This window comes from Hemiscyllium ocellatum, chromosome 19 (assembly GCF_020745735.1).
Source record: "Hemiscyllium ocellatum isolate sHemOce1 chromosome 19, sHemOce1.pat.X.cur, whole genome shotgun sequence".
Classification (NCBI taxonomy): Eukaryota; Metazoa; Chordata; class Chondrichthyes; order Orectolobiformes; family Hemiscylliidae; genus Hemiscyllium; species Hemiscyllium ocellatum.
The window spans coordinates 20,518,479-20,546,185 of NC_083419.1; the positions used below are offsets into that span (position 1 = coordinate 20,518,479).

Consider the following 27,707-nt stretch of genomic DNA (forward strand, 5'->3'; position numbering starts at 1 on the left):
AAATGTGTTGCTGGAAAAGCGCAGCAGGTCAGGCAGCATCCAAGGAACAGGAAATTCAACGTTTCGGGCATAAGCCCTTCATCAGGAATGATGAAGGGCTTATGCCCGAAACGTCGAATTTCCTGTTCCTTGGATGCTGCCTGATCTGCTGCGCTTTTCCAGCAACACATTTTCAGCTCTGATCTCCAGCATCGTCTGAAATGCGTTGTCAGCAGGTGGTAAAGTCGGGCATGATAATGTCATTTAAGATGTATTTAGACAGATACATGAATGGGCAGGGAACAGCAGGATACAGATTGTTAGAAAATAGGTGGCAGGTTTAGGTAGAGGATCTGGATCGGAGCAGGCTTGGAAGGCCAAAGGGCTGTTCCTGTGCTGTAAATTTCCTTGTTCTTTGCTCTTCCCCAATGAAACAAAAGTTGGACAACCCGGATATGCAAGGTATTTAATGATATGGAAATCATTACTGGCAATATAGAAGACTGAGGCACAGCTTGGAAACTACTAAAAGGCAGTTTTAGACAGATATCAGGAAATTGCTCTTCATACAAAGAATGACCAAGGCATAACATGGAGTCATCATAGAATGGGTAAAATACAAACCATTTCGATAACAATTGATGTTTCACTGAGATAATTATGAATGGACGAGTGATCTTTCTCATTCATAGACATCTTGCAACTACAATTCTTTCCCAATCAATTTGTTTTGCAACTGTGAAGAAATGTGAGCACCCACCTGTCCATTCGCAGTTGGCAAACGATACTCAATATGTCAACCACCCCTTCATTTTTCAGCTGATGGCATCCAATAGTGATGGCAATAAAACAGCCTGTTCTCCCTATCCCAGCACTGAAAGAAAAATGATGATTGTATTGAATAAAATACCACTTGTTTTATTTATTATTTGAAATGTTATGCTTTAAATGGCTTTATGTAGCACAGTTTTCTTAATAGTTTAGCTCAAATAAAATAATGATTGCTACTCAAAAGTCAGCATTACTTTAAAATATATTATTAAGTTGTCACTGTCAGCTGTAATAAATTTGGTAGCATTCTCACCTCTTGGTAGAAGATTGTGAATTCAAGTCCCACCGCAATAACTAGATTAAAAATATCAAAACTGACGTCTCAGTTTTTTTGGGTGAAGCCTTACAAAGAGACCTTAGCTGCTCTCCAATTACAGAGCTCTCATACAGAGGGACTCATGGCACTATCCAGACAAAGGGCAGGAAAGGTATCCTTAATGTCCTGGAAAATATTTATCCCTCAACTAACATTGCAAAAAACCAGATCACCTGCTAATTTTCACACTATACTCTGAAGGAACTTGCTATCTATGAATTGATTTCTGTTTCTACATTTAAACAATGTCTGTATTTCATTGGTTGCAAAGTGCTTTGGGATGTCCTTAGATCATGAAAGGTGCTCTATAAATGCAAGTCTTTCCCTTCTTTTTGAATATTTGAACTGAATGGACCAAATGAATAACTTTGAGAACTGAACACTATGCTTATTTTAAACAGGTTTCATGAGTTTAGCTATTTTGAGGAGATTATTTCTAAGGAAATTTAATTAAATGGACAAGTGATTAATTCCTCCATAGCCCATCTGTGCTGGTTACAAAATATGTGAAAGTTCAGAGTTTGAAAGCACAGTGGTACGCTGATTAACGCTACTGCTTCACAGCACCAGGGACCCATGTTCAAGTCTATTTTGGCTGAATGTCTGTGTGGAGTTTGCATGTTTTCCCTGGGTCTGTATGTTTTTTACTGGGTGTGCCAGCATCCTCCCACAGTCCTGAGACGGGCAGGTTAGCCATGGATTAGCTATAGTAAATGTAGCGCTATGGGATAGAGATGGTGGGTCTGGGTGGATGCTCCTCGGAAGGTTGGTGCAGACTCAATGAGCTGAATGGCCTTTCCATATAATATCAGGATTCTATGACACAATGAAGTGATGCTGTAGGATATGAAGCAGTAAATATGGAATGATTCACTGATTACAGTAACAAAAAAACAGACTGTGAGGGGAAGGGGGAATTCTGAAAATATGACAATATCAGATCATACCACAGCAATAGCTCATTCACAAGCTCACAACTGTGCATGTTTTATCATGATTCATGAGAGTATAGGTGATTCATTCAATTAAAAATACCAATGATGAATATTTGACCATTTTACTAGTTGAATAGCCTGTTGGATTTCTAATATTGAGGTGGTTAAGCTTTAATTTGGTTTTGTTATTTGTGCCAGTCATGGTTCAGTTAGAAGCACTCTCATCCCTGAATCACATGGTTCTGGTTTCAATTTGCCATCAAGGTGTTAAACACAAAGTTCAAGGCTGCTCCTTCACTGCAAAACTGAGCACATACTGCATTGTTAGAATGCTTCTTACTGATGAAATATTGAACTGAGATCCTATTTGGGTGGATGTGGAAGATGCAATTGCATCATTTAAAATGTCCTGGCTGATATTCTCAATCATTATCACAAAAACAGATGATCAGGTCTTTATTACATTGCCATTTATGGGAGTGGGCTGTGAGTAAACTGGTTACTCCATTTCAAAAGTACTTAATTGGCTGTAAGGTCACTTCTGTAAGGCTGTAAGGACTTCTCGTGGTTATGAAAAGCACTCCATAATTGCAAGTTTTCATTTCTGTGTATCCAAAACATGACAGTCTCATCCATTGCCAATTACGATTTCAGTCGTCTTTCCTAGAAATGAGAATGAAAGATCTTTTATAGACTAAATGAAGAGCATTGTTACAAACACATTACCTGCAGTGTACAACAACTGGTCCTCGACCAGGTGATTTCTGTCTGGTCTCCTCCACTTTCAGCATGAGTTGCAATAGTGGCTGGGCACTATCAGGTGTCTTGTGGTCAGGCCAGGATTTGTACCAATAGTGTTTCATGTTTTGAGACTTGCCTTCATGCTGGTTGAAAAAAAAACAATAATACAACAATATTAATTTTGGTCACACTCCTCTTAACTTCATTCTATCTCATTCTTTTTCAAAACCTGAAAGTCATGGCTATCACTACTTTTTCCTCAGTCTTCCCTTTCTGGTACTTTTTACGGGTTTTTAAAACTTAAGCTTGGAATCACCTCCTTCTTGATTATCACACCTACTTTTCTTGGGATGTTCTACATTATCATTTTTCACTCTTCACCAATGATCTTTACTCAATAATAAAAGAAGTATCATTCCGCATGGCCATACTTTGGCTTTGAACCTCCATTATTTAAATTGTGCCTTTAGGAATTAACCATCATATAAATGCACATATTAATTTTAATGACAGAAATATTAAGTACATTGCACAAATTAAATATATAACGCAACTAACATATTCAGTGAATGGGGAATTAATATAGAGAGATTTGGAAAGGAGTCATTAAATCATGCTGGAATCACTCCTTTAAAATCTTTCAATATTTCAACAAATAATTTTTAAAACTGTGATGTCGGAACAAAGAGCCAGTTGTTTACAAGGGTTATGCTTTGCTTCTGGAATGCATTCTCTGTGTGACATGGAGTCCATTGTTCAGTTTTGGTCAATTGTTCACCTACGCAATTGAGAAAAGTAATAAGACATGTCCTCAAACTTAAAGAAATAATCTGTGAGAAAAAATTATAGAAGGCTAATCTTTTCAAATTTAAAATGGGATTCCATCAATGCTCAAAACTTTACAAGGGTATGGATTATTCCAATGGACACATAGATATAAATTAGTGAACATTCAATTTAGGAGAGTCTTTCACTAAAATGATAGTAATGATAAGGACAATCTGTCAGGCAGGCTATTACATATGTCCCATGCCTTTAAAAGAGTTCATTTTTAAGAACTTCAGGCGCTGCTTGAAAATGTCACAATCCTATCGGCAGTCAGACAGCTTTACATTTGCAAAGACATAGAAATCAGTTGCTTGCTTGCTTCATACCTGTGATATGCTTTCATGGTTTAAATAAACTAATCCATTGGCTTACTGAATCCTTGATGTGTGTTTGATTATTATACCATTACCATTGACATGACATGGTGAACTACAGTACAATACATCTTGCAGAAAAAGCCTATCATGCTTGCATGCGAGCAAGTCAAAAACATGGGGCTGAATCTGACCAGGAATTGGCTACATGTCATTTAGTCAATTGCATGGAGAGTACCACACTCTTTTGGCACGCAGCCTATCTGATGGTGGTCCAATTCTCCCCCTCGCTGCAGGCAGAAATACCATTGTTGGGACATCCAGGATTGCTGGCGCTGACAATATATTTTAAAGGCTGCTGTGCACACACTAAAGCCTTGGAAATGGCAGATAATGAGAAATTGACTGCAGTTGTGACATTGATGAAGCATAGTGCCACACAGCAACATGTCTAACCTTTTCATTGATCACTGATGGCAACCATGAAAACTAGGAGAAAGTGAGGACTGCAGATGCTGGAGTACCAGAGTTGAAAAATGCGGTGTTGGAAAAACACAGCAGGCCAGGCCGCCTCCGAGGAGCAGGAGAATCGACGTTTCAGGCATAAGCCCTTCTTCAGGAATGAAGCTGGTGTGCCAAGGTAGGGGGGAGGGAATTTGGGGGACGGGCGCTGGGAATACGATAGGTGGAAGGAGGTGAGGGTGAGGGTGATAGGCCGGAGAGGGGGTGGGCGCGGAGAGGTTGGGAAGAAGATTGCAGGTCAAGAAGGCGGTGCTGAATCCGAGGGTTGGGACTGAGATAAGGTGGGGGGAGGGGAAATGAGGAAGCTGGAGAAATCTACATTCATCCCTTGTGGTTGGAGGGTTCCTAGGCGGAAAATGAGGCGTTCTTCCTCCAGGCTTCGTGTGGTCAGGGTCTGGTGATGGAGGAGGCCAAGGACCTGCATGCCATTGGCGGAATGGGAGGGGGAGTTAAAGTGTTCAGCCATGGGACAGTTGGGTTGGTTGGTGCGGGTATCCCACAGGTGTTCCTTGAAACATTCCGCAAGTGGACGGCCTGTCTCCCCAATGGAGAGGAGACCACATTGGGTGCAGCGGATATAGTAAATGATATGTGTGGAGTTGCAGGTGAATTTGCAATGGATCTAGAAGGATCCATTGGGGCTTTGGAGGGAGGTGAGGTGGGAGGTGTGGGCGCAAGTTTTGCACTTCTTGCGGTTGCAGGGGAAGGTGCCGGGAGTGGAGGTTGGGTTGGTGGGGGTGTGTGGACCTGACGAGGGAGTCGCGGAGGGAGTGGTCTCTCCTGAATGCTGATAGAGGTGGAGAGGGAAATATATCCCTGGTGGTGGGGTCTCTCTGGAGGTGGCGGAAATGACGGAAGATGATACGATGTATCCGGAGGTTGGTGGGGTGGAAGGTGAGGACAAGTGGGGTTCTGTCCTGGTGGCGATTGGACGGGTGGGGTTCAAGGGCGGAGGTGCGGGAAGTGGAGGAGATGCGGTGGAGAGCGTCGTCGACCACGTCGGAGGAGAAATTGCGGTCTTTGAAGAAGGAGGCCATTGGAGTTCTGCTTCTAGGCTGTTCCATGGGGTGGAAACAACCTCTCCGTCTCCACCCTGTCAAGTCCCCTAAGAATTTTGTGTGTTTCAATAAGGTTGCCTCTCATTTTCTTAAATTCTAATGAGTACAGGCCCAACCTACTCAAGTTTTCCTCATAAGACTGTTCCTCCATACCTGTGATCAGTCTGAATTGTCTCCAATGCCAATATATCGTTCATTAGATTGGGAGCTCCAAACGAAGACTCCACTTATGGTCTTTGAGTGACACTCATCACCAATTAGCTTCTTGCCACTCACTGGTGAGAATCTCATTTTGCTTTTCAAACCTTGGTTGGAAAATGGGACTTATTGATCTCAATGTCAAAAAGGCCTCAGTGAAATTTGTGTTATTTGGGCAGGTGCTTACAGAATCCATATACTGAGTTTGACCAGAGGTAGGGAAAGGTCTCGTAATGTGATATTTCAGAAAAGTCAGCAAGCAGACTTATTGAGATGGTGATCACAACCACCACGTAAAGTTTTCGAGACGTTTTGTCAGACATAGTAAAGACTTCTAGCGTCAAAGAGGTTCTGAAGGTTGTGCACAAATATGAAGCAATTCTCACATTTTGATGCTGCTAAGTGCAAATTTAATGGTTGATACAATCAATAGAACATCCCGACATACCAGGACATGTGGAAGATGTGGCCTTCTGTGAGCAGCAACAAAATGCCCAGCTTTCAAATAATTTTGCAAGGAATGGTAGAGGTAGTGTACTAGCAAAATGGCTGATGCAGCCACAAAGAGCCACACACCTGACCCAAACAGATGATGCATAAGGACCATCTTCTGACTGCAATAAAGATCATCTGGTATTCCACCTGAAGAATGTGCAATAAATGACTGAGAACCCCAGAATCTGATGATGTGCACAATGAGACAAAGAGCAGTGGTTCACACTGTCAATATTACGGAAACTTCAATGCTACTACACACTTTCTGAAATGTGTGCAAAATTTCAAAAGATGTGTTCTCAGAAAACTGGTGACTTTTTCTTAGTGCTTAAGTTTGACACAGGGACAAGTAGTAAGATACTAACTGTGAATTCTAAATGAAACACACATTCATAGTGTAGAGAAACATATGAAATCTATGAATGTTAAAATTCCAACTTACAATGGTTCACCAAATGCTCTTGCAGGAATAGAAATGCTGGAGTGCAATTGAGATCAATCCACTCAATGTTGCAGATGTTTTACATTCTAGTCACCACTGGATAAGTCCTGATGAAGGGCTTTTACCCAAAACATCGATTTTCCTGCTCCTCAGATGCTGCCTGACCTACAATGCTTTTCCAGCACCACTCTAATCTAGACCGCTGGATAAGCAATTTCAGGTATACGCACCGACCTTACAATAATCACATTCAATGGAATCAGTCAAGCTTCAGTGATGCAACAGAAACTGTAGCGAGCTACTCAAGAAACACTTGCAGGACAGGATATGAAAGGAGAATGGAATTCTTCACTTTTGTCTGAATTAGTGGAGCTAAAATCTCAGCAGTCTGCTGTGGAGAGAAAAATGCAAGTTCAAGTAGAGAAGGCTGAACTACTAGTTCAAGATAAATCTAAAATTGAGAATACCATCTTTGAGATGGTGAAATCTTTGAGGGATTCATCTGCTCAGCAGATAAAGAGGAATAAAGAGTTGAAAGAGAAAGCAATGAAGCAGGATGAATTATAAGCTGTGTAGCATCAACCCAATTAAATGACTGCCAATTTACAAGAGGATCTGGAGCTACACATGGCTAAAATGAGTCAAACTCTACAGGAGCAGCTACTGAAACTTTGGTTTGAACTCAAATAGTTCTGGATAAAATGCCTGATCTGCAAAGGAAAAGGGTGGCAATGCAGAGTGTGCATAAGGAGTACAAGTACTCATGCTATAATCCTTTCAGAAATAAATGCCAGCAATGATGCTTTGGTGTTCCAAGCAGGACATACAGGAAACCAAACAAACACTGAAGCAAAAAGTGGAAGAGATCCAGGCTTCAAAAAAAAAGACAAGAAGAAAAATACCAGTCAAAGAGGTTGGCAGTTAGTAAACAGGAAAACATACTGGACCAATAAAAGGTGAAAACTTTGATAGAATTAAAATAACTCAGAATGTAAAATCAGAAGCTTCCAAATGTGCTGAAGCTCTTAAGGAACCAAACAGTAAATGCCAAGAAGATGAGAATCATTAGAATCAGCTTGAAGAACGTCATCGTTCAGTGACTAATATGGAACAAAGTTTGGTTGTAATACATTATGATAAGCACAGTCTGGGACAGCAACTGCAGTCCATGAAATAAAAACACGTCAACAAATCCAGGAATGAACAATACATTAAGAGACAATACACTCATTTGTTATTGTCAATATTCAAACTTTCCTGTGGAAAGGAGTTGGATGCTGTATGTACTCCTTGCCTTTAAAATGACTGCATATGCAATGTTGCGGCCCTGTAGGCAGCAAATTGCTTTGTGCTTATAAAGTTACAAACACTGATATCAGTTGGTCTGCTGTAATAACTTTTGATAAATTTTACTGTTTTAAATAAACTAACCTACAGAATTAATCACTCCTTGGAAAGCAATTTATCATTAATCTATTGACATTAACATGACACAATGGTGGAGAAAATTACAGTTGTTGCGAGCAATGTGCAACAAGATGCTTGGCTGTAAGTTGGAGGATCAGGAGGAAATGTTTTGATAAGATTAATGATCTTTCTATGTCATTTGTTCTTCTAAATACTTGAGACGCAAATATGCAAACTAAAATAGTGTCTCGCTAAAATAACACATGATAGTACTGACAGAATAATGCAAAATTAAAATTATGTAGCTTTCTCAGACCTTTTTTTTAATTAATACATGAACTTTGAAAAATGTAAACTCTGCCTTTCAACAGAACATCAACAAAAGTTTAACTTAACTGCCATATCCATCCATTTTTACCTTAAGGGTAAGGTCCCTGATGACGTAATGCTCACATTCAGTAACGCTGTTTACAAGAACTTCAACCTTCCCATATATTCCCCGTTTCTCTGGCCAATATAAAACGCATTTCTGTGACAAAATAGTAGACATTTTAAATGTACAATGGTTTAGACATTACACTTGCTTAGAACAGGGTAAAATGACTTTAAAGAGTTATGTCTATTCAATTTATTTTGGTATTGCATTCTGTTGATAGGCCACCATCTTGTTTCAGTAAAGCAAACGGAACCACTGAGGTGATTTCGCTTCCTTAATAATCCATACTTCTTAGGATCAAGTATGTAATTGGTAAATTTATTTGCTGGCAATAATGAGGATTGATGTTCAGGTTTCTGATTTTCATTGTGACTGTAATGACAAATTTAGAATGACCATCTGAATTTGTATTTTGTTCTATCTGAGTCATCAGAATTTGAGGGCTGCCACCTAGTCAGCTTCCTCAATGTCTGCTGTTGAAGCTCATAGTATATCCTTGGCTCCAGTACAGTTTTAAAGGTAACATCCTGCTTTCAGGGGGAAACCAGTCGATGACCGTGTTAGGCAATTTACATATTTAAGTTCCATTGAAAAGCAATGACAGAAAAAAGTATTGAGCAAGTGTGAAGGATCAATGACAAGTCACTAAACCTAAAATTGCTTTACCAGAACTGACACTGCATTACCAGTTTCCGAGTGCTAATTCCAGTAAAAAAGAATCATAGGTTGGGACCTTTACTTGCTTAGCCTTTGAGAAAACCTCCCTTATTTATTTTAAACAAACTTAAAATCAGCACTGTTTAAATTGTTGACATAAAGTGGTGCACTTCTTAGTTTTGTCCAGATTACATTTTACACTATTCAGCAAGTGCATTTAAATTGTTGTTCTGTTGCAATTAATCCACTTCACAATAAGCTGTAAGCTTTGATCAAATTATCAGATGAAAAAAGAGACACATCACATCACTGTTTGACAGGGATTTATTTGTATTAAATGAGATGCTCAATATCGTAAGTGCTGGAAGTAAATCAATCCTGTATATATGGGTTATACTATTTCCCTCATCTGTAATATATATGACTATTGGTCTTCTTGTTTTTGAGGCACTGTTAAGATACAGAAACTTTTCAGTTTAAATGACAGACCAAATGATACCTAACCTGGCATTCTTTCACCAGCAAGCCTCCCACATTTTATTTTAGATGTATATATAAACCACTTAAAATAGACTTAAAAATGAGAAAAAAAAACTCTTAAGTGTCAGTAGCAAAAGAACAGAAAAGGAAATCTGAAAACGATTTCATGACAGAACATAGCAGAGCCACAGAAAGGTTACGCACAGCAGACCGCTAGAAGGGTGAACAATTGTACCTAAAGCAAGAATATTGATTAGAGCACAGAAACATTAAAATTAAACTGCAGTAACAATTAAGAGAACTACACAGTTTAGTCTAGCACTCAGTGAGAGGATTTGCTGCAGATAATGTTCCAAATGTAGCAGTATCATAGGGCAGAGGGGAAGAAAATTATTCTGACCTCACACAGTCTTTTTTTAAAACCACTTCAACAGAATGCTGTGAAGAATAAATCATTTTATCACATCATTTCAAAAAGATACTGAGCCACTGCAGGCTGAATATATATCTGACTCAATGAATCAACATCTGAACTATATATTGATATAGCCTTCACCTACAAACTACAAGTTAAATACAATCCTGAAGTACTTGCACATACTATGACAAAAACAAACGTATTAAGGTTATGCAGCATTTAAGTACTCTAGAGTAAAACAGATATATAGGCATGAAAGACAATTATACCAATCCTTGGATTCGTCCATTAGATGACTGTTACTTTAATAATCATGGAAATCCTCTCTTTCCCATGTCTCTCACCTTTACAGTGCAGAGTAGTGATCAGTACCTTCTTAAATTTCATTCAAGGAACAGCATTTATTCATTGTGTGATATATTTGTTTTATCAGGTCAAGAATCAAAGTGAACAGTTCATGCTCCTCCCTCTCATTGTGATTTGACTTTATTGTTAATATTGCCAGCGTAAATCTATTATTGTCTGCTGAAGATCATTAAACAAATCAACCCCTTCTGAGTCACTGAGATAAAGGAGCTATTTGGTTGTCAAAGCTATATCAAGGGTGTTTTTCTTGACTCTGTACCAAATACACCATCAACACTCAAAACTGGGTGGACAATGTGGTAAACCTATTCAGACAAACATATTCTACTGATTGTCTCATGCCTTCAAAAGTTATTTATAACTTTTGCAAATTGTTCAAGTTAAAGTGCATTGTTCAAAGTGTTTACTGCTGGGAATACCTTAAATCAGTGTGGTTCGGGGATAACACTCGAGCCTCTACCTCACATTTTTATGGATTCATATACGACTACTTAGTTTTGAGCGCATAATCAAGACTTTCTTCTTATTCATGCAATGTGGGAGTTGTTGACTGGCCAGCATTTATTGCTCATCCCTAGTTGCCCTTGTATAAAGGGTGGTGAGCTGCCTATTGAACCACTGCTGTCCATTTGAACAGATGGACCCACAATGCCATTCGGGAGGGCCTTCCAGGAGTTTGACCCAGTGACAACATATATATTTCCAAGTCAGGATGGTGAGTGGCTTGGAGGTAAACGTTTGGGTTCTCTCACATATCTGCTGCCCTTGTCCTTGCAGATAGAAGTGGTTGTGGATTTGGATGGTACAGTCTAAGTAGCATTGGTAAATAGTGCAGCTTGCAGATGGTACACACTGCTGCTGCAGAGTGTTGGTGGCAGAGAGAGTGAATGTTTATGGATGTGGTGACAATTGAGCTGGATACTTTGTCCTGGATGGTGTCACTTTTTGAAGTGTTGTCGAAGCTGAACTCATTCAGGCAAGTGGGGAATATTCCATCACCCCCTTGATTTGTGCATAGTAGATGATGCATAGTCTTTGGGGAGTCACTTTCTGCAGGTTTTCTAGCCTCTGACCTGCTCTTACAGCACTATATTTATACGATTAGTCCAGTTTGATGTCTGGTCAATGGGACCCAATAAAGGTAATTTTACCAAAGTCGCAGAAGATCATAGTGCTGCTCTCTCTTTAGAGGAAGATGACTCTGAGTGAATTTAATCTGAGTTTCATCATGAATCAGGCAAGGGGATAGGTGGGACTTTCATGGGAGTCAGTTAGTTCAGTTGGCTGGACAGCTGGCTTGTAATGCAGAGCGATGCCGACAGCATGAATTCAACTCTTGCACAGATTAAGGTTACCAGATTACCAATGGCAACCACTGGGATCTGATAGTGGGGTTCACTGATGGTAATGCCATTGAATGTCAAGTGATGATAGTTAGATTCTCGCTTATTGGAAAAATGATCAGTGCCTATCATTTCTGTGATGCAGATGTTACTTGTCATGTGTCAGTCCAAACCCGGGTATTTTCTAAGTTTTTCCGTATATAGGACATGGACTGCTTTAGTTTGTGAGGACTTGTGAATGGTAATGAATGTTGTAAAATCATCAGCAAACATCCCCACTTCTGACCGTTTAATGGGGGAGAAGTCATTGATAAGGCATCTGAAGACGGTTGAGCCTCAACACTACCCTTAGGATCTACTGAAGAGGTATCTTGGATCTGAGAGGACTGACCTCCAACAACCACATTTTTTTTTGTGTTAGGTTTGTGTCAGGTCTTTGATACCATTGACTCCAGATTTGCAATGGTTCCTTGATATCATACTGAGTCAAATGCAGTCTTGATGTTAAGGGCAATGACTCCCATCAGATCTCTGGAATTTGGATCTTTTGCCCATGTTTGAATCAAGGCTGGATTGAGATCAGGAGCTATGTGCCCCTTGGCGGAATCCAAATAGTGCATCAATGAATAAGTTAAGGGCTTTTGCCCGAAATGTTGATTTTCCTGCTCCTCGGATGCCGCCTGACTGCTGTGCTTTTCTAGTACCACTCTAATCTTGACTCTATTACTAGGCAATGCTGTTTGACAGCACCAAGGTCACCTCCCATTCATTTTATTGATAATCAAGAGTAGACTAATTAAACAGTAATTGGCCAGGTTGGATTTGTCCTGCTGTTGGTGTACAGAACATACTTGGACAATTCTTAAAAATGTGTTGCTGGAAAAGTGCAGCAGGTCAGGCAGCATCAAAGGAACAGGAGAATCAACGTTTCAGACATAAGCCCTTCTTCAGGATTCCTGAAGAAGGGCTTATGCCCGAAACGTCGATTCTCTTGTTCCTTTGATGCTGCCTGACCTGCTGCGCTTTTCCAGCAACACATTTTTAAGCTCTGATCTCCAGCATCTGCAGTCCTCACTTTCTCCATACTTGGACAATTGTCCACATTGTTGAGTGGATGTCAGTGTTGAGACTGTACTGCAACAGTTTGACTAGGGTGCAGAATTTCTGGAGCACAAGTCTTCAGTATATTATCAGAATGTTGTTAGAGCCCATAGTCTTTGCAGTATCCAGCACCTCCTGCTGCCTCTTGATATTACGTAGAATGAATTGAGTTGTTGACTTCTAGGTTCTGTGCTACTGGAAGCCAGCAATTCTTCAAAGAAAATGGTATTTTTCCCAGACTGCCAACAGTCATTTTCATGTAGTGTCCAATTAACTGGCAAATCTCTGAGGCTGCACCAGACTGCTCACAATCTTGATTTCTTTGGATCTAAACATGATCTTCTGTCAATATATCCATGCTATAATAAGACAACCTAGTTCCAACACTGTAACATCAATCAACTCTGTTCCTACCTTAGCTCACTCTTCTGTTACAACCTTATTTCATGCATTTGTTACCCCTGGACTTGTCCATGATACAATCCAAAAATTTGTTGCTCATGTCCTTACTCACAGTATGTTCACCTATCACCCTTGCATTCACTGATCCACTTTGGTTTTTTATCAAGTTTTTCCTTGATTTTGAAATTCTCAGCCACATACAAAATAGGAACCGAGAAAGACAAGTCAGACCCTTGAGTGTGCTCCAACATTCAATCAGTTCACCTACTCCAATAATCTGTGATTCCCCTGTCTAACAGGAATCTATCTACCTCTGCCTTAACCACATTCAATTGGCCTATCACCTTCTGAAGTAGAGCATTCCAAAGTACCTCAACTCCTATGGAAAGAGACATGCCTCATCTCTGACCTGAAAAGGTGATCCATAATTTCAAACCAGTGTCTCCTAACTCTGGAGTGACACACAGCAACCCTGTCAATAAATTTCAGGATCTTGTATACTTCAATCAACTCACCCTCTCACTCTTCGAAATTCCAATGGAAAAAGCCCAGCTTGTATAACCTATCCTCATAAGACAAGATACTCATTCCAGGTATAGATCTAGTAAACCATCTCTGAACCACCTTCAACGCATTTACATCTGTCTTTAAATAAGGAGACCAAACCTGCACATAGTATTTGGGATGTGCTCTCACCAATGATCTGGGAAAAAGTGAGGACCGCAAATGCTAGAGATCAGAGTCAAAGAGTGTGGTGCTGGAAAAGCATCCGAGGAGCAGGAGAGTTGACGTTTCAGGAATAAGTCCTTCATCAGGAATCTTGACAAAGGGCTTATGCTTGAAACGTCGACTCTTTTGCTCCTTGGATGCTGCCTGACTGGCTGTGCTTTTCCAGCATCACATTTTTTTGTCACCAATGATCTGTATAATTGAAACTATCATCTTTATTTTTATGTTTAATTTTCCTCTTAGTAAAGGGTTGCATCCCATTAGCCAATTATGTGCTACACTTGTATCCTAACTTTGTGATTCATACACCAGAAACCTGTGCTCTTTGGAATTCTGCTGTCATTCTTCATTTCAGTAATGCTCTTTTTGTTTTGTTCTGCTTGTCAAAGTGAATAACTGCACATTTTTCTACATTATCCATCTGCCAGAACTTTTGCCCACTCTCTCAATCTATCTACACCCATCTGCAATTTCCTTATGATTTTTTTTCTCAGCAGACAACAGTTTACAAAGCAACATTCCTATCTATCTTGGTGTCTCCTGTGAATTTAGTTATCGTGACTTAGCTCCTCTCAACTAGTAATTGATATAAATTTTAGAAAGTTAAGAGCCCAGCACAGATCCCCACAGGACTCTACTTGACACAATCTTTCAGTCACACACCCACCCATTTATATATAGTCTCTGTTTTTTGCCAGCCATCCAAGCTAAAGTGTTAGCCCCTGTACAATGAGCTCTGATTTTCCACAAAAAAACCTTTGACATGGCAACTTTTCAAATGCCTTATGGAAATCCAAGTACATCTGGTACAGCACGGTGGCTCAGTGGTTAGCACTGCTGCCTCACAGCGCCAGGGACAAGGGTTGAATTCCCACCTCAGGCAACTGTCTGTGTGTAGTTTGCACATTCACCCCGTGTCTGCATGGGTTTCCTCCCACGGTCTAAAGATATACAGGTTAGGTGAATTGGCCATGCTAAATCGTCCATAGCATTAAGTGCAGGGGAATGGGTCTGGGTGGGTTGCTCTTCGGAGGGTTAGTGTGGACTTGTTGAGCTGAAGGGCCTGTTTCCACACTGTAGGGAATCTAATCTAATCCACAGGCACCCCTTTATCAACAATATGTGTCATTCTTTCAAAGAACTCCAAAAAATTGACAAAGCATGATTTACCTTTGACAAAAGGTAAATTATTTACAATAATTCGGTTATGTTTACAATAGCAATGGGCAGGGATAGGTTTATGCTGCAGAGAAAGAGTTTACTGGGGAAAAGGCAATTATGATGACATTAGGCAAGATTTAGGATGCATAGGATGGGGAAGGAAACTACAGGGGATGGATATTCTTGAAGTGTGGAGCTTCTTCAAGGAACAACTACTGCGGGTCCTTAATTAGTATATAATTATCAGGCAGGAAGGTAGTTGTCAAGAGATGGAGCCATGGTTTACTAAAGAAGCTGAAGCTCTTGTCAAAAGGAAGAAGAAGGTTGATGTAAGGATGAGGCATGAAGGCTCAGTTAGGGAGGTTCAGAGTTATAAGTTAGCCAGAAAAGATCTAAAGAGAGGGCTAAGAAGAGCCAGGAGGGGATATGAGAAGTTGTTGGTGGATAGGATCAAGGAAAACTCTATCAGGATATCAGGAATACAAGAATGACTAGGGTAAGATGAAGGCCAATCAAAGATAGGAGTGGGAAGTTGTGTGTAGAATCTGAGGGCATGGGGAAGTGCTTAATGAATACTTTTCAACAGTATTCACATTGGAAAAGGGCAATGTTAGTGAGAATACAGACATACAGGCTACAAGATTAAATGGGATTGAAGTTGACAAACAGGTGGTTTTAGCAATTTGGGAAGATCTGAAAGTACATAAGGTCCCTTGGCCGGATGGGATTTATCCTTGGATTCTCTGGGAAGCCAGGGAGGAGATTGTAGAGCCTTTGGCTTTGACATTTATGTCATCATTGTCAACAGGAGTAGTGCCTGAAGACTGAAGGATAGCAAATGTTGTTCCCTTGTTTAAGGCGGGGAGTCAGGACAACCCTGGTATTATAGGCCAGTGAGCCTGACTTCGGTTATGGGTAAGATGTTGAAAAATGTTGTAAGAGATAAGATTTATAATCATTGGGAAAGGAATAATTTGATTAGGGATGGTCAACACGGTTTTGTGAAGAGTAGGCCATGTCTCACTAACTTTATTGAGTTCTTCAAGAAGGTGACAAAACAGGTGGATGAAGGTAAAGTGGTTGATATGGTGTATAAGGACTTCAGTAAGGCATTTGATAAGGTTCCACATGGAAGGCAATTACACAAAATACAGAGTTTCGGGATTGAAGGTGATTTAGTGGTTTGGATCAAAGATTGGCTAGCAGAAAGAAGAAAGAGGGTGGTGGTTGATGGGAAATGTTCATTCTGGAGCACAGTTACCAGTGTTGTGCCACAAGGATCTGTGTTGTCATTTTTATAAATGATTTGACTGTGGGTGTAGAAGGGTGGGTTAGTCAATTTGCAGATGACACTAAGGTAGGCAGAGTTGTGGATACTGCTGAAGGATGTTGTGGGTTACAGAGGGACATGGATAATATGCAAAGCTGGGCTGAGAAGTGGCAAATGGAGTTTAATGTGGAAAAATGTTAGGTAGTTCACTTTGGAAGAAGTAACAGGAATGCAGAATACTGGGCTAATGGCAAAATTCTTGGCAGTGTAGATGTACAGAGAGATCTCGGTGTCCAGGTGCAAAAATCCCTGAAAGGTGCTACCCAGGTTGATAGAGTTGTTAAGAAGGCATGTGATGTATTTATTGATAGGGGGATTGAGTTTCAGAGCCACAAGGTCGTACTTCAGCTGTACAAGACACTGGTTAAGCCATACCTGGAGTATTGTGTGCAGTTCTGGTCACCTCATTATAGGAAGGATGTGGAAGCTTTGGAAAGGATTCTGAGGAGATTTACTAGGATGCTGCCTGGTATGGAATAAATGTCTTATGAGGAAAGGCTGAATGAACTGAGGCTATTTTCGTTGGAGAGAAGAAGGTTGAGAGGTGACTTAATCAAGACATATAGGATAAATAGAAAGTTAGATAGGATGGACAGTGAGAGCTTTTTACCTTGGACGGTGAAAGCTAACACAAGGGGACATAGCTTTAAATTGAGGGGTGATAGATTTAAGACAGATATCAGGGGTAGTTTCTTTACTCAGAGAGTAGTAAGGGCGTGGAATGGTGTGCCTGCAACAGTAGTAGACTCACTGACATTAAGGGCATTTAAATGGGCATTGGACATACATTTGGATAACAATGGAACTGTGTAGGTTAGATGGGCATCAGATTAATTTCACAGGTCAGTGCAACATCGAAGGGCCTGTAGTGCACTATAACGTTCTATGTTCTAAAACCATGCTGACTCTCCTAATTACCTTCTGTTTTTCCAAACATGCAGCCAAAATCTTTTTAATGATCAACTCTAACCCATAAAAGATGTCAAAGATATCTGGCCTGTAGTTTTCTATGTTCTGCTTCCCTACTTCCTTGAATAGAAGTTATATTTGATAATTCCCAATCAGATGGAACCTTTCCTGTACCTAGGAAATTTTAAGAAATTAACAATAACAGATCCAGTACCTTATTAAAACCAATTTGGACCTGGAGACTTGTCAGCTCGTAGCTCCATCAGTTTGTTTCACATTTTTTCCCACGCCATTGCAATTTTGCCAAGTTCCTCATTCCATTCCATCCATTGATACCTATTATGTTTCTTATATCCACTATAGTTAATACAAAATGTTTACTAATTTTTTCTGCTATTTCCTTTTTATTTACTAGCAACTCTGTGTTCTCAATCTCTGGAGGGCCAATATCCACTTTACTTATTTTATTCCTTTCTAAGTATTTGTAGAAATTCTTGCTCTCTGTGTTTACATTCCTGCCTAGCTTCTTTATTTACTGTAACTTATTCCTTCTGATTAACCTTTTCATCATTCTCTGCCATTCTTTAAATATTGATCAATCATTTGACCTGCCACTCATCTTTGCAGTTATATCATTTTCCTTAAGTTTGATGGCCTACCTAACTTCTGTATTCAAGCATAGATGGTGAGATGTTCCTTTAGAATTCTTCTTTATATTGAGAACATATACCATGACTATTTAAAATATGTTATGTTTTCAAGTTTTATTTTATTGGTTAAGTCAGATTCCAGACTGAAATCTGGCTCATTTGATCATATTTATATATTAAACAATATCATGAAGCTAAAATTCTCACTGCTGAAAATGTGTTGCTGGAAAAGCGCAGCAGGTCAGGCAGCATCCAAGGAGCAGGAGAATCAACGTTTCGGGCATAAGCCCTTCTTCAAGAATTCCTGAAGAAGGGCTCATGCCCGAAATGTCGATTCTCCTGCTCCTTGGATGCTGCCTGACCTGCTGCGCTTTTCCAGCAACACATTTTCAGCTCTGATCTCCAGCATCTGCAGTCCTCACTTTCTGCTAAAATTCTCACCCCTATTTTCAAACCTCTCCAAGACTCTGTAATATTATCCAATCCCTCAACCCTGAGATAGCTGCACACCTCCAATTCTGTCTTGTTGATTATTGCTAATTTTAATCAGGCAAAAGTGAAGACTGCAGATGCTGAAGCTTAGAGTCGAGAGTGTGGTGCTGGAAAAGCACAGCAGGTCAGGCAGCATCCAAGAAGCAGGAAAAATCGATGTTTCAGGCAAAAGCCCTTCATCAGGACTTTTAACCACTCCATCCATATGTCTGCATCTTCAGCTTTAAAACCCTACTCTGTGAAACCTATATCTCTGTTTCTCACTTTCCTCCTTTCTCCTCGTTACTCACTGTGCTTGTTACTTCCCCCGTCCACCTGGCACAAATAATTTTAATTCATCACAAAACCACGTTGACTCTACCTGATTGTATTAGGATGGTCTAACTGCCCTATTATTACCTCATTAATAAGGAATTCTAGCACTTTCCTGATGGCAGGTATTAGGATAACTGACTCATAGTTTCCTCCATTCTGGTTCTTTTCAATATTGATCAGAGGTGTGACATTTGTGATTTTCCAATCTGCTGGGACATTTTCCAAAATCTAGTGAATTTTGGTAGATGACAACCCAAACACCCTCTGCAGCCATTTCTGTTAAAGCCATAGCATGCAGACCCACTTGGTCCAGGGAAATTGTCAGCCTTTAATTCTGATAGTTTTCCCAACACATTTTCCCTAATGCTTGTTTTAGATACCTCTAACTGTTTTAATAATTGATTTTCAAGTAATCAAGCAGTCTTCAAGTAATCGCGTCTTCTACAGTGAAGAAAGACAAAAAACACTCGGTCAATGCGTCCACAATTCCCTTCTTTCCATTATTAATTCCTCAATTTCATTCTGCTAGGGACCAACACTCACTTCAGTTACACTTTTACTTTTAAATACTCGTGGATACCCTTACTGTCTGTTTATTTATTTTTATTTATTAGTAAGTTTTTTTGTCAAACTCCAGTTTCTTCCTCCTTTACATGTTTTCAGTCATTCTTTGCTGGTTTCCAATAATCTGAACCCGCAATCACCTTTGCAGTATTGGACACTACTTATTTTCAATGAGATATTATCCTTTCCCTCTTTGGTTTGCCACAGATTCTGCTCATTGGATCTGCTTTTCTCAATTGAATATATATTGATCAAATTTATGAAATACTTTTGTAAATTGCTGGCATTGCTCAAATACCATCCTATTGTATAACCTACTTTATTAGTTCAATTTAAACGGCTTTGTCCTCATACACATGTAAATATCTTCATTCGAATTTGAGACCTTAGTTTTAGACACATACTTCTCACTCTGCAAGAGAATGTGATTTTTTTTGTGTCATGAACCCTTTTGTTGAGAGATTCCTTCATTAATTAGGTGATTCTTTGCACTCTTTGCATTTTGCCAAGTATAAAATCGCTTGATCCCTGGCTGGCATAAGGACAATCAACCATAAGAAATTGACCCAAAATAATGCTGTGACCTTAACTATTTTTGCCAATCTGAATTGTTCAATCTATATGAAATTTTTAAAACACCAATGTTTATTGTAGTATTTTTCTTACAGGCCTCCGCTATTTCTTCCTACATATTCTGCCCTACAATGCCAAGGTATTGTTAGTGGATCTATAAATACTCTCACAAGTGACTTCCTACTTAATGCAAGCTGGAGGAACAGCATCCCATCTTTCACTTACAGACCGAGCAGCCTTCAGGATTCAGTATTGAAGTTCATAATTTTAGAGCCTGAAGTTCTTTTTCCAAGTCTTCTACCCACTCCAACACCACAAACCCTGTCATGACATGGACTGCTTTCAGCACAGTCAACCCATTTTCATCCATTCGTTCCCCCCTGTTATCACCTATCTAGCTTTTCTTCTTCCCTGGCTTATTGTAACAATCCTTTTATCTGCCCAACATTTTTCCTCTCTCCCTGTCTTGGTTCCATCGCCATCCATCTCTCCACAACCCCAATCCTCCAGCAGGTCATCAACACAAATACCACTTTTTCCGAGATGTTATCAGCTCTGACCAAGGCTCATTGGACTCAAAACATTAACTCTGCTTCCTCTTGACAGATGCTGCCAGATTTGCTGAGTTTCTCCAACAATTTCTGCTTTTGCTTCAGGTTTCCATTATCTGTTGTTCTTTGTTTAATATTATTGACTTTTTACCTTAGCTGTTTTGTATCTCTACCAAAATTAATTTTGCATCTTGATCCTCTGAATTACAGTACTGTCTCACTGCAGCACTGATTAAAAATATTTTTAAAATTGTCTTGTACAGTTACTGCAGTTCTCAGTGAGCTCCCTTTGCTTACAATGCCATTTTAATTGCAAAATGCTGCTTGCAAGTGTATAACTCTGTTTGGCTCTTACCTCATTTTTCTCTTTCAGCTTGGTAATCATAACAATCACAGGACAGTCCTCTTGCCAAACCATCCGCCAGAAGTCATTCACTGTATTGATCATAGGGCCTTGAGTAGCAATGTATGCCCTCTGCTGACCACCATAACCCTGAATGACATGGAAAGACCAGTGTAACTTGGTTATACAAAAGAAATGCAGTGCATAATTCACTGATGAGTGAATCCGTTTTGCACATTGAGCAGTGGTAGGAAGCATTTTTAAAGCAAGTCAGTCAGAAATATTTTTATCATCATATCACTCCGATGAAAGCAATAACAACTATAAATCACAGCAATGTTCATGCACTTCCCAAAGCAATCACACATTAACCTTAGAAACAATTGCTTGTAGAAACACCTCACATCATACATGCCAGAGAGTTGGCATGGACAATTACATGTATAAAATAAAACATCATTCAATCTTTACTAAATTATATTAGAAATCTAACTCTATTACATACTAACATAAATTAGTACATTTCTACACATTTGCAATCTCCTATTCAACATAAAAATCTCTACTAAAGAGGGCATCCTCAATTTGTAGAGGGTTCTCCTTTCATTTCAAACCAAAATCTCCACCACAGGACACATTTATTCCCAAGATATTTGACAATAGTGTCGCATTTTTGCAAAACAAAGTTGAAACAAAATGGCAATGAACAAAAAAAGGTCAAATTTACACTGGTGTGAACTTGATCATCAGCAATAGCTTTGACAGGAAAGCTGTTAAACTCTCATAAGATGGTGTAAATGCAAAGTCTTGCTACAAAATTATAAACACTGGGTAATCTTTGTTTATGGATTTAAGTTCTAATTACTGCTCCAATCCTATTATTTGTTAACAGACCAAATTTGTTGGGTTGAGCTAAATCTGTTAACAATTTGTCTATTATACTAACGACAAATATTAATAAAACTATCAATTGATTTATTGTTAACTCAATTAATCATTATTTTTCCTACACCTGCATGTACCCGACATGGGTGCTGGGGAAAATATAAGCACTAGCGCAGTTAGATGGTAGTGTGGGGGGTAAGGAAAAAAAGAAAAAAATATAATAAGGAGATTTAGAATCTCCTAAAAAAAAATCACCTTTTTGACAGGAGGAATGGACAAGATGTGACATGCCGAGAGTGTGGTGTTGGAAAAGCACAGTAGGTCAGGCAGCATCCGAGGAGCAGGAGAATCAATGTTTCAGGCAAGAGCCTTTCATCAGGTTTCCTGCTCCTTGGATGCTGCCTGACCTGCTGTGCCTTTCCAGCACCACACTCTCAACTCTAATCTCCAGCATCTGCAGTCCTCACTTTCTCCAAGATGTGACAAGCCATCAGCTTCACTGAGAAGAGTGGATAAGGTGAAGCCACTGAAATAGACAGTCAATGTTACTGAGAGCAGTGGGTCAGGACCTTGTGACAGGCAGTCAGTATCAAGTGTGGAAAAATGTGGCATTTCAAAGACTAGGTACAAGATAAGAATTAAAAATAATTAAACGGGAAATGAAGGTCATAGAATGGTAGCAGAAAGTGAGGACTGCAGATGCTGGAGATCAGAGCTGAAAATGTGCTGCTGGAAAAGCGCAGCAGGTCAGGCAGCATCCAAGGAGCAGGAGAATCGACGTTTCGGGCATGAGCCCTTCTTCAGGAATATTCCTGAAGAAGGGCTCATGCCCGAAACGTCGATTCTCCTGCTCCTTGGATGCTGCCTGACCTGCTGCGCTTTTCCAGCAACACATTTTCAGTCATAGAATGGTAGGCAGGGATTGTTGGGGGGAGAAAAAAGGAACATGCCAACAATCAAGATTAGATGCAAAAATAACAAAAAGACATAACCAAGTGTTTTGTATCAGGATATGTGTAGCATTCATAAACAAATTAACAGCACACATTGAAATAAATATATATGATCGGAGAGCCCTTATGGAGACGTGGCTTGAGGATGACAAGGATTGGGCCCTGAATATTGAGAGGTATATGACATTCAAGAAAATTATGGAGGTGGAGGTGTAGTACTGTTAATCAAGGATGGCATTTGTGAAACAGTTAAAATTGACTTTGGTTCAGGAGATCAGAATGTAGAATCGGGTTGGGTGGACATGAGAAATAGCAAGGGAAAGAAGTGACTAATGGGAGTGTTCTACAAATACCTTAAGTAACCACAACGTGGGACAAATTATAAAAGAAGACATAGTGACTTTAATTTACAAATCAAGGGGAAAAATCAGATTGCAGTTACAGCTTGGGTGAAGAGTTCATAGAATGCTTTCAATAAAGTTTGTTTGGAGCAGCACTATGATTTGGAAAAAACCAGAGAGCTGGTTAGATTTAACTTGGTATGGTGTAATGTGACTAAATTAATTAAGATCCTTACAATTAAATCATCACTAGGTCACAGAAATCACAGTCAAATTGAATTCTACATCCAGCTTGGAAAGGAGAAGACTGAGTCTCAGAGTAGTATAGCATATTTATCTGTTTCAAAATTGGAGAGTGCCCTTTCAGAAATGATTTGGAGATTCCGGTGTTGGACTGGAATGTACAAAGTTAAAAATCACACATCACCAGATTATAGTCCAACAGGTTTAATTGGAAGCACTGACTTCCGATCTCTGTTCCTTCACAACCACCTGATGAAGGAGCAACGCTCTGAAAGCTAGTGCTTCCAATTAAACCTGTTGGACTATAACCTGGTGTTGTGTGATTTTTAACTTTGTCCACTCCTTTCAGGAAAGAGACGAGAAGATTTTCTTCTTAAGTGATTGTATGACCTTGGAACTCACTGCCTCAGAAGGCGGTGAAGGCAGCATCATTGCATATTTTTAAGACAGAGGTAGATAGATTCTTGTTAGACTAAGGAATCAAGGATTATCAGGGGAAGTGGGAATGTGGAATTCAAAACACCAGCAGAGCAGCTATGATCTTGTTGAATGGTGACCCATGCATGAAGGGCTACATCTCCTCCTTTTTCTTATGTTCATACATTTGTAATTGTTGACAATAAGATCAGTTCTTTTAAATTTCCTGTTTCTTCTTTACAACTATATTTAAAGTGTTTACATTATTTTACTTTCTCATTCCCCATTTCTAAATTAAATAACTAAATTAAATTAGTTACCATTTAAAAGATTGTGGTTACATGTTAAAATGCATAGACAACAGGTATAATCCAATGAGAAATCATCAAACACATACTGAGATAACAAACACAAGCACTGCATTTAAATCTGTGGTGAATGTTGTTGCATGACTGGATAGAAACATTAATACAGACTATGCAGATTATGAATGTAACCAATGCACTTACTTACCCTAATGTAGTTGGCATTAATGTAGGTATTGCTAACTGGTTCATCTTCACTCTTTGGTATGAGGCATACTCTGCTATGTGGGTCTAAGAGAGAGAGAAAAGAAATGAGTTCAAATTGGGGACAAGTTTTTGTGCCCCTTGTGTTCTCTATAATTTAAAGCAATCTGCTGCATTTTAGAGTGATGTTCACACTTTTCATTAACAATTCAGACTTGAAATCAAAAACATAGCTTAGTTGCAACTCTGGGATAGTCAAAACTGAGGAGAAGTGTAACTGCTGACAAGAGATCATTAATCATCATCTAGATTGGGTAAGTAGTGCAACATGGATAAACATGTGGCAATACACTTTGGTAGGAAGAGTAGAAGATCACTTATTAAATGGAAGGTACAAGTTTAGGTAGGAGAAAGTGAGGACTGCAGAAGCTAGAGATCAGAGTTAAAAGGGATGAAGGGCTTATGCCCAAAACGTCGACTCTCCTGCTCCTCAGATGCTGCCCAACGAGCTGTGATTTTCTCTTCGACAAGTTTAGGTAGGTCAAGGAACAAAGATATCTCAGGGCACAAATGCACAAATAGAATCATACAGCTTGGAAAAAGACCCTTCAATTCAACCAGTCCATCTTGATCATAATCCCAAACTAAAGTAGTCCTACCTGCCTGCTCCTGGCCCATATCTCTCCAAATCTTTCCTATTCATGCACTTATCCAAATGTGTTTAAATGTTGAAATTGTACCCACATTCACCATTTCTTCTGAAAGTTCATTCCACAAATGAACCACCTCCCGTGTAATAAAATTGCCTCTCATGTCTTTTTTAAATCGCTCTCATCTCACCAAAAAAATGTGCCCCTAGTCTTAAAATCTCTCATCCGAGGCAAAAGAAAACTACCATTAGCTCTATCGATACCCCTTATTATTTCATAAATTTTTATAAAGTCACGTCCTAACCTCCTATGCTCCAGGGAATAATGTTCCAGCCTATCCAGCCTTTTTTTTTAATAAATTAAACCTTCCATACCCAGCAATATTCTGGTGAATCTCTTCTGAACACGCTTCAGCTTAATAATATCCTCCCTATAACTGGGCAACCAGAAATGGACACATATTCCAGAACAGGCCTCGCCAATGTCTGTCCAACCACAGCATGTCTTCCCAACTCCTAGACTGATTAACAGTTATGTCAATAGGTTAGCAAGTTCATACCAAATGCAAAGTTTTATGTTTGACTTAATTTCATTAGGTTACCAGCAATGATTGCTCCTCCATTTGGAATTTTTCTTGATTGTAGAAATGCGCTTTTGTGACTACTTTGAAATATTCCTTTAAATGCCTGTCACTACTTCTCTGTTGATCTATTTCCTAGAAGAAAGTGGGGACTGCAGATATTGGAGATCAGAGACAAAAAGTGTGGCACTGGAAACGCACAGTCAGTCAGGCAGCATCCGAGGAGCAGGAGAGTTAACATTTCCTAGTGAAGACCTGATTCTTGAAACGTCAACACTCCTGCTCCTTGGATGCTGCCTGACTCACTGTGCTTTTCCATCGCCATACTTTTTGACTCTGATCTATTTCCTAGCCTAGTATCTCACTTCACTTTAGCTGGTTCAGCTTTCGTGCCCACTTATTTATCCTTAGTTACTTTTATTTAATGTTAAAGTGCTTGCACTAGAACCATGTTTCTCCTTTCAAACTAGATGCAAAACTCAATCATGTTATGATCACTGCGGTGAAGGGTCTGTTTCCATGCTGTACATCTCTATGACTCTATGTAGATGTGCCCTTACTCTGAGGTCATTAAGTAATCCAGTCACGTATGGAGAATTCACTACTACAGAGATTGGTTGAAGTGAATCATTTGGATCCCTTTTAAGTTGAAGCTAGACAAGGAAACATGAGAGAAGGTCATGTTGCGATTGTACAGGACATTGGTAAGGCCACTTTTGGAATATTGTGTGCAATTGGAAGGATACTGTGAAACTTGAAACGGTTCCAAAAAGATTTACAAGATGTTGCCTGGGTTGGAGGATTTGAGCCATAGGGAGATGTTGAATTGGCTGGGGCTTTTTTCCCTCGAACATTAGAGGCTAAGGGGTGACCTTATAGAGGTTTATAAAATCATGAGGGACATGGATAGGATAAATAGACAAGGTCTTTTCACCGGGGTGGGTGAGTCCCGAACTAGAAGCCATAGCGAGAGGGGAAAGATATAAAAGAAAGTTAAGGCGCAACTTTTTCATGCAAAAGTTGGTGCGTGTGTGGAATGGGCTGCCAGAGGAAGTGGTGGAGGGTGGTACAATTGTAACATTTAAAAGGCATCTGGATGGATATATGAATAGGAAGGGTTTGGAGGAATATGGGTTGGGTGCTGGCAGGTGGGACGAGATTGGGTTGGGATATCTGGTCGGCATGGACGGGTTGGACCGAAGGGTCTGTTTCCACGCTACACATCTCTGTGACTCTATGACTGTCAATGAATTGATAATCAAAATGATACATTTAGTTGCGGAAAGCTAGCAGGAATTTTGAGTAGAACATAAATATTGCAAAGGGCTTGTACAGTTGATTGGCCTACATCTGTACTGTATATTCTTGGTGACTGGATGTCATTTGAACTACCTGAAACTCATTTTATCATATTACCAAAAAAATGTGTGATTGTACAGCGGAAACTTGATTATCCAAATACCAATCATCCAAAAATCAATTATCCGAAGGAAATCTTGAGGTTGATAGAAACATTACATCAAAGACGTGTTTCCAGCAGTGATCATGCCTTTTGTTTACAGTGATTAAACAGGCACCATCTCCAAATGACTGACCTCCTGCCCCCTCTCTCTCCCCACACTTGCCCTCGAGTTTTATGGAGGGGTGTAACCTAACCCCTCGCTTTCTCAGGAATTATCTCTCCAACATTGTCTTGTGCAGGGCAAACATGGAACGTGTCAAAAATTTGCACTAAAAAGTTGTGTGTGGGGCTGTGGCTCTGTGTGTGTGTGTGTGTGTGTGTGTGTGTGTGCGCGCGCGCGCACGTCTGTGCTATTTGGAGACTTATCCCACAAAGGCAGCAGCAGCAGCAGCAGTCTTGTTGGTGTGCAGTCTGGATGCCCCGGAGAGAGGCCTAGGTGTGGACGGGTGGCAGTGGTGGGGGGGGGGGGGGGGGGGGGAGGCTGTCTTGGGGCAGGGGGCTTGCATGCTTTGTGCTGGAGGGCGTGAAGCGGGGTTGGACAGGATTGGTGGGGCGAATTTGAGGGGCTGGGGCAGGTTTGGACAGGGTTGGGGGGTGAAGTTGGACCGGGAAGACGAGAGGGTGGCAGTGGTGGTGGCGGGGTCTCGCGCGCTGTGTGCTGCTGCAGTCTCCTGAATAGGGACTTTAAAACTCTGAGCCTCAGAGGAAAGGCATTTAATTGAATTTCCGAATAATTGATTTCCAAATGAAATAGTGCCCGCCCGTCACATTCGGATAATCT

General features: G+C 40.0%; 1 protein-coding gene across 1 annotated transcript in view; it reads right to left on the reverse strand.

Annotated features, from left to right (window-relative positions):
* LOC132824896 (receptor-type tyrosine-protein phosphatase R-like) overlaps positions 1–27,707 on the reverse strand; it is a 215,802-nt gene that overhangs the window by 38,329 nt on the left and 149,766 nt on the right. The window contains exons 9-13 of the mRNA XM_060839743.1: positions 24,239–24,321; positions 20,899–21,036; positions 8,485–8,595; positions 2,788–2,945; positions 740–853 (exon numbers count right to left, since the gene is read on the reverse strand). Coding sequence (XP_060695726.1) covers positions 740–853; positions 2,788–2,945; positions 8,485–8,595; positions 20,899–21,036; positions 24,239–24,321 — 604 coding nt within the window. The remainder of the gene's footprint in view (positions 1–739; positions 854–2,787; positions 2,946–8,484; positions 8,596–20,898; positions 21,037–24,238; positions 24,322–27,707) is intronic.